The sequence below is a fragment of the Aricia agestis genome, chromosome 17 (genome assembly GCF_905147365.1).
Source record: "Aricia agestis chromosome 17, ilAriAges1.1, whole genome shotgun sequence".
Classification (NCBI taxonomy): Eukaryota; Metazoa; Arthropoda; class Insecta; order Lepidoptera; family Lycaenidae; genus Aricia; species Aricia agestis.
Window position 1 is genome coordinate 5141484 of NC_056422.1, and position 13418 is coordinate 5154901.

General features: G+C 34.0%; 1 protein-coding gene across 2 annotated transcripts in view; it reads left to right on the forward strand.

Annotated features, from left to right (window-relative positions):
• The window catches only part of LOC121735219, a 48531-nt gene that overhangs the window by 29904 nt on the left and 5209 nt on the right, over positions 1-13418 (forward strand). The window contains exons 10-28 of one of the 2 annotated variants that reach the window (XM_042125957.1): positions 64-702; positions 775-969; positions 1558-1695; positions 1912-2073; positions 2836-2919; positions 3007-3157; positions 3256-3781; positions 3852-4156; positions 4246-4476; positions 4565-4655; positions 4738-5241; positions 5313-5433; positions 5506-5720; positions 5941-6152; positions 6357-6542; positions 6993-7113; positions 7462-7596; positions 8151-8291; positions 13080-13232. In XM_042125957.1, coding sequence (XP_041981891.1) covers positions 64-702; positions 775-969; positions 1558-1695; positions 1912-2073; positions 2836-2919; positions 3007-3157; positions 3256-3781; positions 3852-4156; positions 4246-4476; positions 4565-4655; positions 4738-5241; positions 5313-5433; positions 5506-5720; positions 5941-6152; positions 6357-6542; positions 6993-7113; positions 7462-7596; positions 8151-8291; positions 13080-13232 — 4310 coding nt within the window. Of the gene's footprint in view, positions 1-63; positions 703-771; positions 970-1557; positions 1696-1911; positions 2074-2835; positions 2920-3006; positions 3158-3255; positions 3782-3851; positions 4157-4245; positions 4477-4564; positions 4656-4737; positions 5242-5312; positions 5434-5505; positions 5721-5940; positions 6153-6356; positions 6543-6992; positions 7114-7461; positions 7597-8150; positions 8292-13079; positions 13233-13418 lie in introns of both variants that reach the window. The other variant, XM_042125958.1, reaches the window with a different exon arrangement.

Here is a 13418-nt window from a genome sequence, read left to right on the forward strand (position 1 = left end):
TTCAACTATTTATTATTATTCTGTAGCTGTTGAGAATGCTGTTAACTTACATAAAAACGACAGTATTTTAGGTAATGAACATGAGCGATTACATAGAACACAATCGGAAGAACCACCAAGGTCTCCTAGATCACCGACAGTAGCTATGCAAACTTCTCCTATTTTGCAACGGAATGATTCTGACGATGTAACGACGTCTTCTGTAAAATCTATTACGTCTTCCCAGTTTGATAAATCTTCAGAACTAAGCACGCTTCAAAAGCAGACCCAAGAATATTTCCAACAGAACTTTCAATTCATTCACGAAAGCGACAGGGATGATACTATGGATGACGATATTGAAACTATTGAAAAAAGTATGGCTTTAAATAGGAAAAACTTAGAATATTTACAACAGGAAATTGCTAAGGAAACCAAGTGTGATAGATCACTAAGGTCTATTTTGTCTAAGAGCACCAGTGAAGCTTCACAAAAGACGATAAATTCTTCACATCCATTATCTAAAACCTCAACATTCCAATCCGAACCATCGACAGAAACTTCAGCTACTACTACGGATGATAGTGAGAAGAACGAAAAAGAGATAATAATAGATTTCGAGCCAAGACCCGATGATGAAGCCATACCATTTACAACCTTGCGAAGAAAAAATAAGAGACTGCTGCAAAAAACGATGTCAGAGGGAGAAATTCTAATAGACAAGTAAGTATTCATAGATACATTAACAGCAATACAGCTTAATATAATTATACTAATGTTTTGATTATGTAGCAGAAAAACAGATGGTATAATTACAAATGAGGGAGTTAAAGATGCTCCAATCATGATGTCAACTAGTCATGAAAATATGACAAGGGAAGATCATGAAGAAAATGGAATGTATAAGGAATATATCGCACAAAACTACAGCCAAACACCTATCAAAGACGAAGGAATTTTTGGGGCATTTGAACCAGATGGATCATTTAGGTATTAATTATAATACCATAATTCATATTAATTAAAATATCATAATTCGTGTTAATGAAATATGATATTTTAACATTTTTCAAACATAATAATTAGAGTTAAGTGATAAGCAATCACTTAGTCTTAAATAGTTCTGCACTTAGTTTTTTGCATCTAATGGAATGGGTCAAACAATGCCTGAACCACAGACATAGATCAAGATAGATACCGCATGTCGCTCCATTTGTATGGAAACGAGCGTGCCACTTTTTTCGTATCTACTCTGACGTACCGATGATAAGAAACGTGTCCATTATCTAGGCTAACGTTTCTATTTGAATTTCTACAGCTCAATGCGGCACTTTTAGGCATTTTTACAATTCCGATTGTCGTCCGATTCCGATAGCGATAAAGAACAGACTTTCGAAAGACGAGCATTGCTCGTCATTTGGGAACGCGATATGGCACGCGAAGTACATACGCAAGCGGTATCTATCTTGATCTATGTCTGTGGCCTAAACATTTATTTTATGGAATTAAATAAATCTTTAGCTTTTATGATTGCTACTAGCTTTTGTTCATGCTCACTTTTCGTTATTCTCTTCTTAGTTCTTCAGATGGAAATGCACCTTACGAAGATTTCCATGAAAAATACATTAGTTACAAGCATGAACCATTTAGAATTCGAAGCGTAAGTTTTGAAGAAAAAACGGAATGTGTCGAAAAAGAAGACATTTCAATAGAATGGTAGGTATTGCTTACAATTTTTACTTTAATTCTATATAGTTTCATAGTTACACAATACACTTATTACATAGAAATCGGATTAGTCATAACTCATAACTGCTTAATATTTTTTAACTTTGATATAGTGATATAGATCATTAATAAAGCATGCAACATTATACATAACAAGCCTAAGCATTAATTGGACAGTTGTATATATTTATTTAAAAATTTCAGCACAGCTAAATCAAGTCCAGCTTCACCTGATCCTGTTACTCATGATCTAAACAGTCAAAAAGTTAAAAGAGCAATGGCAAGAAGTAACGTGAACATGTTGACACCTTTAGAAAAGTCATCACCGTGTGCATCGAACGAATCTCTTACTGTTGATCAAAGCAGGTAATTTACTTATTATTATATTTCAACACATGATATAATTCGAGATAGTTAGATTCGAAAGAGTTTTACATAAGGCCTGTCCCACTCACGGATGTAGGTATCGAACTGTAAGTACCTACCGCGAGGGCAAATCACTAGGGACTCACAAGCAAGCGGTGACGCACGTGTAAGATTTTTTCGTCGCATATTTCTACGTACTGATTTAACCGCTGTGACAGAATCGTTATTAATCTGATAAATATGTACAATTAAATAACAATTGAAATATTTTCAATAAAGTAATTTAAGACTTTAAAATACAAAAAAAATATGTAAAAAATACACAAACATAGCAAATAAACCAATTTCACACAAACAAACACACACACACTACACAGAAATAAACACAAGTTAATAAACAATGTTTAAACTGTAAAAAATTCCTGGCCAGCTCCTGCACTATAATCGAATATAAAACTATAATAAAATATAGGTTGGGTTACTAAACTTTGATTATTATTATAAAAAAGTTTGCTATAGTAATTAAAAGAAGATAGATTAATTAATTTTCTAAAAAGTGACAATCTTGATTTCGTCAGAAAACCTCTTACCAACAAAAAAAAAAAATGTTCGTCATGCCTATTGTAGGCATTCAGCATTGCGCGGTCGGAATTTGATCTTCATAGTATCGTAACATGAGTAATTGTTAATTCTTTAAACGGATTTTTGGAGTAGTTCTTCTGTTGTACTAATATGTATTCTGTAATAATATTCAATTTCCAGAGATCATTCAGATGGTTTGTGGAATGAGTCCCAAGCTACCGTTCTACAACTTGATTCTGGCACGGAGAATGGAACAGTTATAAGGTAAAAATGTAAAATCGTATATGTTAAAAATACAAACACGAGACATCTTGCATAAAATTTTACCACGAATATTATACTCTATTTCAGTTCTTCTGATCTTAGCTCACTGGCAACATCACCTGGTGCGCTTGCATTGTTAACTCCGACGTCAAGAAGAAAACAACTTTTACTGTTACAACATCAGCAACGCTCTTCGTTAGACACAGATGCACTAGATGAAGAATTAGATGCGTCACAGGTATGGTAATCTTTGCACTACACATAATATAATTTGCGATTACTTAAGCATCAAAGTTTAATTAACAAAATATTTTTAAATTTAACTTTTTGTTACAGAGTCAGTCTCCAACCTCTCCTCGTAATAAATTAGATCCATCAAGTCCAAGTTTTGTTCACCAAACACGAGCATCTTTATCACCACCAGCCGTCGTACCAAATATAACTTTACCTATTACTAAGCAACCTACGACATCTAAGGTGTTATCTCCTACAACGCCACTCAAAGCTAGTCATACTCCAGCCATTGCCATTACCCATCCGAGTTTAGATTTAACAGATGTACCATTCAAGAGGACACCCAGTTTTATAAACAAAAAACGAGAAAGAGCACTAAGTCCATCTAGGAGAAGAGACTTGCAAAAAAAGATGCAACAAAAGGAACCAAATGGTAAAATACCAAACCAAATAAAAGAGTCCCCTGCAGATATTCCGTTAGCTAAGGCTGCTGGTAGTGAAACAAGTTTAGCTAGGACAGATTCTGGAAAGTTTACAACGGACGTATCAGAAAGCACAACTACTACTGAAGATTATGTGACTGCTAATTCTGATAGCTCCAAAAAAAGTAATAAAAATCAAACTAATAGTATGTACAAACACCTCTATTTATATAACAATATTTTAAAACCAATAGTAATCTTACAATTTGATTTCAGATGGTGAAAGCAATAATAAAGCTCAAGAAGGGTCATCATTCGAAAGTGCTTCAAGTTTGTACTCATCAACTAAAACAGATAATGTTGCCGAAGACTTGATTGTTCCAAGTTTTTCACCTCCTTTAGAAATTCGAGACGATTTTATAGTACCTAATTTATCATCACCTCCATTACCTTTACCAGAACGAATATCTAAGCCTTCAGTTGAAAGAATCGAAGTAAAAGCTGATATCACACCTATTGTGGATCAAAGCAGAAGACAAAAGACTGAATTTAATAAATCAAAGGAATCTTCGTCAAAATCGGTAATTGCCACGTATAACGTCTTATTGAAAAATAAAAAAATAATAACAATCATTAGTCACTATTATTACAACTTAACTTTCTGTTACAGGTTAGTTCATTACGTGATACAATAAGTGGAAAAAGTAGTTCTAGTGGTAGTTACAGTATATCTGGATCAAATCCTAATGTTACTGAGGATGTTAGTGAAAAACCTGTGGCTGTAGCGAAAACTAAGGAAGCATTAAATAGTGTGCCAGAAAAGAAAGATTTAAGTAATAAATCAGAGGAAAAAAGTAGCAAAAAATCACAAGAAGAACAATTAGTTCCTAAGAAAGTGATGGTACGAAAACAAAAAATGCTTATAGAAAGGCTTTGAAAAAAAATTACTTAACCGAGGATCATTAATTTTATTGTGATTATTTTTTTAGGGATCACTTTCAGATGACGAAAGAAGTGCACATTATTCATCTTCCGGATATTATGAGAGTCCTGTTGAAGATGACGACGATGGTGGATTAAGTATGTATTTTAATTTTGCAGACAAAATACTTTTCTTTGTAATATTATGTAATATTATTTGTACATTTCTTCTCTTTTACAGCATATAAGCATTCACAGAAATATAGATCTTCAAACAGACCTAAGAGTTGGTTATCCGAAGATAAACGAAAGAAAAGGAAAGCTTTTATGTTGGAATTCTCAAAATCTTGTGACGATGCGATATCATCGTCGCAAGATAAATGGGATGAGAGGGAAGAATTTGATTCTACTAGCCACGTTTCTGAAAATAGTGTAATTAAATGTCCCAATATGAAGTCCCCACAGGAAGAAAAACCAAAAGAAAGTAGAAAGAAGAAAACGCATTTTGCTCAGTCGTCACCTCGGGATCCCGATAAGCACATAGAAAGAAGTATAAAAGATAAAGATGGTAGAGAGCGAACTGTAAAAAGAACTAAATTTAAAGCGAAAAGTCCTACACAAAGTAAAATTTTTGATAATAATCATAGACCGTCCTATTATGATAGAAGAGAATCAGTTGGGTCCAACATTAAGTTACATCTGAATATTCCTACGTCTGATGATTCTAGTGAATATAAAGCAGAAAGTAAGTACTATGCTTTTTTGCAATTATGCTTAAATGTCAGCTCTTTCATATATCTTTAATTGTATTTTCAGGAGTCAGTAATGGAAATATTTCACCCAGAAAGTACAGGCGAATACGAGAAAGTCCAAGGAAGAAAACCGGATCTAATTCAAATTCAAAATCTCCTACGTCCAATTATAATTTCGGATATCGGTATGAACGCTTTAAATAATATGGTAATTGTCATGAAAAATGCTTTATTTCTCACAGTAAATTATTTTCTAGCCCTCGAAGGAAAAGTGGCTCTAACGAAAGCATATCCTTACCTGGAAGTCTTCCAAGAAGAAAACAATCTATTCCTACTTTACCTTGTGTGAGTTCCTTAGAAGCCGAAGATGTGGTATGCTGTCGTAAAGATTCCGGGGAACAAGGAAAACTAACTCCTTTGCGATATATCAAAAGCCCGGTTTCTCCGAAACATGGACGAAAGCTCGATAAAGGTTAGTCCTTTCGATTTAATATAATCGATGTCTGTGTGTAAGTTTCTGTGATTTATCAAAAGGGAATTTTAGGAAAATTCACACTTGTCATTCGCAATAATCGCAGACTTTATGTCATCAATTTTATTAAAAATGTTTCTAATACATAAATGTGCTTGTTGTGCGCGACTGTGTTCAACCAATTGGCTTTGTAAAAAAAGTAAGTTTTATTGAACGACAGACGGAAAATTTGCCAAGGCGGCCTCAGCAGAGTCCCTACGTTCCGTTTCACCAGGGTCAGATTCTGTATTCTATTCAGAACATACCGAACAGAGCTTGGCCGGAGAGGATTGTGATGCCAAAGCGCACTGTCTGCACTGCGGCAAAGAAGTGCACATCGTTACCGCCTCCCATGAATATGAGAGTGTTGAGTCCAGAACTTCTCATACTGATGTAAGTGCTAATACCAGCTTTAAATATAATATTTTTATATTAAGCCATTCACAATTAAACATTCAATTTTTCTGAATGCAAGTAGTTTCTGAAAGTTTTGCTGATCTTTAATTAATACTACACTCTATTGTTTCTTTATCTGTTTATGCTATTTCAATTAGTCTTTTATTACGTCTTTCTTCTTCTATTAATTGTATATTTTAGGAGTCATTCGCTGATGCAACACCAGATATAGTGCCTGCACCGGCAGGTTTCGCAGATTCTCCCTCGTGTATAGACAACAAAAAACACGTCAGTGGCGCAAGACTGTACAAAAAGTTAGATAAACGATACCGCTCAGAAGACAAAACAAGGCATTCGAATCGGTATAGATCGGATGTTAGAGCAAAGGTTGGTAATTTTTTTTCTTACTCTTATATACACACACACATATTTTACACATTTATAATTAAAAATATATATATATATATATATACATAAAATATATATGTATATATATATATTTTTTTTTTTATAAGAATAAGCATGATTTGTTGTGAAGGATGTTATTTATTTTGTTTGTTTTCTTTATGTTTCTGTTGTTCTAGCCGCAATACTTCCTTTACTCAATTAAACTCCCCCATAGGACAGGCCTCGCCTAGTTTGGGGGACCGTTATTTGTTAAAATGTTTGTAAAATTATCATGGTGAATAAAGACTTTGTATTTGTATATTTTTCTTAGGTCCAGAAGGGGACATTTTTGTCGTCCTGTTAGTGAGATGTATTGCGCTCTTAGGTAGGTCTTTCTTAACGTTCCATAGTCTATTAGTATTTTAAATTAATAATTTTATAACCTTTAAGTCTGAAGAAAGAGGGAAAGAAGAATACGCTGACATAGAAAAACCAGAAGACACGCGCATTGCAAGATCAGCGGGGAACAGTCTTGATAAACTGGCGTCAAATTCTGGTGCTGATCCTGACGGTAAGCGTAAATCTTTGTATACTTTTAAATTGACCTTAATCTCAAGACATGAAAACTATTAAAGCATTTTAAGTATAATAGAAAATACTGTAAAGTCTAAAGCCATTAAATAGGTAGTAATTTGTAGTAAAACCTACGAAACACTCAAAATCGTGTTTGCTTTCGATTTTTAATCAGGCGCAAAAAATTAAAGAACATAATATTTCATTAATGCCGTAATATTGATTGTCTTTAATGATCAAAGTCAATGAAAGTTTGATCAGGCGCTCATATTTTTTAGCTAAAAGCCGTACACAATATTATAGTTATTTGATTACCCATTTAAAATAAGGTCATATGTTTCTCTAGAACAAGAGCAGTGTTCCGGTTCCGAAGACGGTGAAACCACTCGCGATGAGAAAGGGGTGTACGCGACGCCATGGTGGTGCGGCAACTGGATCCTCATCTCTCCCAACGATGACAGCTGGTTGAGAATACCACCAGGTATTTACATAATAATTGACATTTTGTACGTTATGGCATCACTGTAGTTGTGTTTTACGTGAAAAATATATTTTGTGTTAAGGTCCTATTCACGATGGTCAATGATCGACGCTACAATCATTTGATCATATTATTAATAGTAGACGAATTTGCCATTTAAACGTTCCTAATATTTTGGATTGGTCCATCTGGTCCACTGTATCTACTTATTTCTTTTCTTCTTTTATAAATGCCATTTATTAAAAGTTTGTTAAAGTTTGCCTTCTCTACTTCGAACAAATTGATCTAAGCTTCTCTATCATAATAGAATGAAGTAGACGAAATTCAAACAATTAACAATTTGGTGAAAATGGTACTAATTTCAACATACTATCAGAAGTTGATTCCTAGGCAGATGATTATAGATTCCTAGGCAGAACCTACGTAGTTTGGTCGCGTTACGTCAAACCCAGCCGACAGATCACATTAATTAACACTGAATTGAACTCTGACCAAATGACGTTGGTCTGTCGACTGGCTAGGAATCAATTTCCTCGATGGTACATTTCTAACAGACACCGTGGACTTCACCGGCGGCGAAGACCCAACGGAATCGGAGACGGAGTTCAACAAACGCTACGTGTCTCTCTCACATCGACTCGTCCATAGACTGGCTATCGTGGAGCAGACGAAGCGACAGGCGAACAGCACCTTCAGTGAGTTTGTCTGTTTGTTACATTATTTTAAATTAAAAGAGTGGACAAGCAATTCAGCATCACTCGTGAATTACCCAAATGAAACAAACATTAGCGCTAGATGTGTATTCAAAGATTAATTATGGATTAATTCGGATGAGTGATGAATCATTCGAGTGAGTCTTGTCGTAGTAAAAGGAGGGTCTTGTCATAATATCAGTGGCCCTATTCTTATGTTTCGAATTATTGTATTTCGATCGCCGGCTATAATAATTATCCTCATACGTGAGATAGCCTGCAGCGCTTATGACGACTGTCCAGAAAATAAGTCCCCCAGTTTTTCTTGTATCAAAATATAATATAGTCAGATATTATTATTATAATTCTTCACAAAGGTTTACTATTCTAATTTCATAATAATATATTATTTCATATCACGTATCCATCCAGCCATCTAGTTACATAAGTCAGACAATATGTGACGCCTTGGCCATAATATGATTCATCATACGCCAGCGTATAATAAAATGAGTATTTCTGACAAAATAATACTTAAACTTCTCAACGTATTCATTAATGGAAAATTATCACCCAAAACTTTATGATTGAACTTGGAACTTTATTGTGGCGAATTTCAAGAAGCCCGCCGCCCGCAGGCCGCAACCATCGCTGCACCACACCATATTATGACGATATGAACGAGATATCTCACTCTCGAGATAATTAAAAACTACTCGTCTCATAATGTCAAAATCTCGACATTATCTCGACAAATATTATAACAAAATTAATATGATATTTTGTGACTAGCCTCATTAGTAACAAAATAATAACCAAAGTAGAATGAAATTTAAAATATTATTTTTATAATCATTATTTTAACAACGTCATATAACCCAATTATTCGTGTAAGAGTTCCCGCTTGGCTAATTTAAGATCTACAAAATTATCTACCTAACACACCTAGCATTTAGTACCGCTGTCTATTTTAGATCGACATAACACTAAAATAGTCTACTCTTATAATAAGTAGAGCTTTTTTCAGCGCTGATACTATAAAAAATGCGGTCACTGAAGTCATGTGCCGAAATACTTTTTTATGCATTATTTTATTTGTATAATTGTTGACTCACAGAAATACAAAAGATTTTGAGTCATGGTTTTTATATTTAAACTTTTAAGCATTTTCGATTGTAAATGATTGAAATACCTTAAAATTAGTTCTCTATTAAAATAGAGAAGTACCTTATACCTTAAAATAAGTTCTCTATTAAAATAGAGAAGTTACGGGAGGTAATTAAAATACTTTAAAAGTTTTAATTCGAAAGTAGCTCTTTCTTTACTGTACTATCATATAATCGGTTTAAAATTAAAGCCAACGAAAATAACAACAAGAAACAAAGTTATTCTTCCTGTATCCCATAATAGATAATCTCTACCTAGTACCTAGTGTTGTCAGACACCTGTCTTCTTTCTGTTGTCATTGAAAATCCCTTACCATTACAATATGTCTGCTCGTTAAACACCTACAAAGAATCAATCGTCTCAAGGTAACCCTGTGACGTCATAGCCTTGACTGACCTCTGCATACCGGTGTAAAAAAAATAATTCAGTCCATTCCCACTGGCTTGGGCGAGCGAACTAATTTTATTTTTACGTAGGCCAGACGTCAGTCTCGCCGGTACGTGGCGCCGATTATGTCATTCCTGTTATCGATTTCGAGTAAACTTTGTTATTTTGTGACGTTGTGACACATGGTGCGCTAGAGGGTTAACTTGTGTTAAAAAAAGTAAAAAATGGGACACAGCTGTAAGTAAATTTAATAAAAATAAATGAAATGTAAATGTGAAAAGAAATAAAATAAAACTTTTTATTCTAGTCAAGCAAGTGTATAACCATCCAAATGGAAATATTAAGCAGAAATTGGAGGAGATTTTTAAATTGATGCTAGTGTTGTGGTGTCGACAATCGCAAGTCAACAAACTTGTGGCTTCGGAACCATGCGGTATAATTTGTTTTTTTTTTATGTTTTTATGATAATATTTTATTAATTGATTTGTATAACAAAATTTGTTTTCTAACAAATCTTCATGAAGTATTATATATTTAACGTTTAATTCAAACAAAGCTTCTTTTACGAGTTATAAAATCTTTTAAATGCAATTTCCTAAAATGTATGCAAACATACGTAGACGTTTTAAAATTTATTACTTGCAGGTCTATTCATCATGTTTTAATTATTATTATTTGCAATGTTTGTAATTAATTATTTCTTTGCCAATATGTACCTAAATTTCCATAACGGCCTTCGTTATTTCAGTTTTATCAGAGACCAGACATACTATTTATTACTCTATGATTTTATCGATTACTCGTTCAAAATCGTATCTGAATATAACCTCGTTCGAATTTATATTCAAACTAGATGTCCCGCGCGGCTTCGCCCGCGTAAATTAGAAATTTTACAGAATCCGTAGCTACATTTTCCCATAAAAAATATTTCCCCCGTTTTTCCCACATTTTCCTGAGTTTCTTCTGTCGTATTAGTCTTAGAGTAATAATATAATATAACCTTCTCGATAAATGATGAGTCTTACTCGATAAATGATCTATCTAACACTGAGATAAGTTTTTAAATCGGACCTGTAGTTTCTGAGATTGACGCGTTCAAGCAAACATACTCTTCAGGTTTATAATATTAGGTAGATATAGATTTTTTTTAATTATCGCTTGACAAACTCGAGTCTCGATCTAAAAGACTATGAAATGGTATAATATGGTAGTGATGATGATGATGATGATGATGAAGAATGTAATTTGCATAGTAGCATATGCTTTCTGTTCTTAAAACAACGCCGAAACTCCCAAACTTGTATCTATAAAGAATCAGGAATTCTCTCAGCACCTTCCGAACCACGGTATACCAGGTATATTTCGGTGCAAAATCTTACTTGTTGGTAGCATATGCTTAGAATACTTCTCACGAAACCGAAGTCACCATATGTTTCCCTATAAGTTTTGAGGAGTTCCCTCGATTACTTATGGATCCTTCATCAGATCACCACTTTTCTGAATATAATACCAAATTGGGATGATGCCCTATATACCAAAAGAAAAATTTTGAAAATCGGTTCACAAACGGCGGAGTAATCGTTGAATATAAGAAAACGAACATAACACCTCCCCCATTTTGAAAGTCGGTTAAAATTGTAGCCTATGTGTTATTTATTTAATATTTTAATCAGCACATGAATTGAATATCAAAATTTTTTTCAAATTAATCGTAGCACCATCTGTCAGGACAAACTAAAATTGAAATAGAATAATATTGAATGCGATGATAGCGCCGTCCGCCGGATCTAATGTAAAACATTCCAAAATCAACAACTCCTTTTAGATAAGAAATTAATTGAAAAAAACATTTTCCAGTAGACCAAACTGTAAATCTAAACCATTCTCGAATCTCCACGAACACACACAAAAAATTTCATCAAAATTGGTCCAGTCGTTTAGGAGGAGTTCAGTCACATACACACGCACACAAGAAATATATATATTAAGATATAAAACTAAAAATCTAAAGTATAAAGAGAAGTTCACTCTTTATGTCTATGACGCTCGTAAAATGGCACTATCAATAAAAAATTGTTATAAAATGCAGCTCTAGCTAGAGCATTGAGTTAATAACATAACGTGAATCATGTATTTATGGTTCATAATATTATAATATTATTATTTAATAAAAAATATAATAAATTTTTAAACAACTATTTTCTATTAACATTTAAGAAATACAGATGTATCCATCTAGTAAGATGTTTAACTATCATATAATATTTTCCGGGACCTTAAGTATCTACAATTATTATTGTAAGTATTTACAATAGTAGATTTTTACATTAATTTAACTCTACATTCAAATCAGTTTTGTGATTTTAGTGATAAGAGATAAACAAGACGTAGACGGACACACCGTTAAAATATGGCTGGATACAAGTTTTGTCTGAATAGAAGCTACCTATAGGTACCTTTCACCATTAAAATAACATTAGTACCAAAATACTTTGGTATTTTGGTACTTCCCGGGTTTTGACCCGGTTTAATATCGCATTCATATTCAATATTCATAAATCTCATCCACCACTAACCGCATTTGTAACGTCGGTTAAGTTATGGCATGAATGGTCAAAATTTGGCACGCTTCCAGAACTCCGGTTGGGCATGAAAGTGAAATGAAATAATAGTAACCAGGTATTTATGTCATGGACGACAGAGTTTTTATATTTTAGGTCAGTAATTTAGAGTTTCTATTTAAGGGTTGACCTTTGCAGATTTGTTTGCAAATAGACAGAAATAAAATATAAGAACGCTCGCACCGCGCTGCCGCACTGCTGAGAGCAAAGGAATTAAATGAAAGCTTTCTTTGACATGTTAAATATGTATTTAAATCTTACATTTTTCCTTTGAAATATGAGTGAAAACTTTTGGATTTAATTTAAGTTATTTTAAAAATCAAACCCATTTCCAAATCACCTGAGTAAAGCTTACCCGAAAATTTTTTGTCTAGGTTAGATTTGCAGTAAAAAAGGAATAGACAATAAACTTACCACAACAGCTATTCGTATCTCATTTGACGATTATGAAATACACCCTTAAAAATGTGTGCATTCTGAGACGAACGAGAGGACTCAAAACTTAAAAATTAACAAACTAGCACGTGACGCACTACTTAATGAAACGGTTCACCCTACCAAAGAAGTTACAACTTAAAATTTTTATTAAAGTAACTTCCTTTTTCCAACTTTCCAGAGAGCGACAAAACGGTGATAGTCCGGCGTGCGAACGACGAGTTCGGCTTCCGGATCCACGGCAGCAAGCCGGTGGTGGTCTCCGCGATCGAGTCCGACACACCCGCTGAGACCTCAGGGTTGGAGGTCGGAGACCTCATTATTGCAGTTAATGGTAAATATCTTTATATCTCCTACTCCTCCTACCTTTCATCTGATTAATTTCGTTGCGGGTCCCGAGACAGATTTAGCATGTCCCTCGGGCTCCCTGAGATCATATCAAGGGGTTTTCGTGGTTAGTTACCTCTGTTGATCCTGGCAACATAGTGATGGGCCAATTGCCCGTTAAAAAAATGCACTG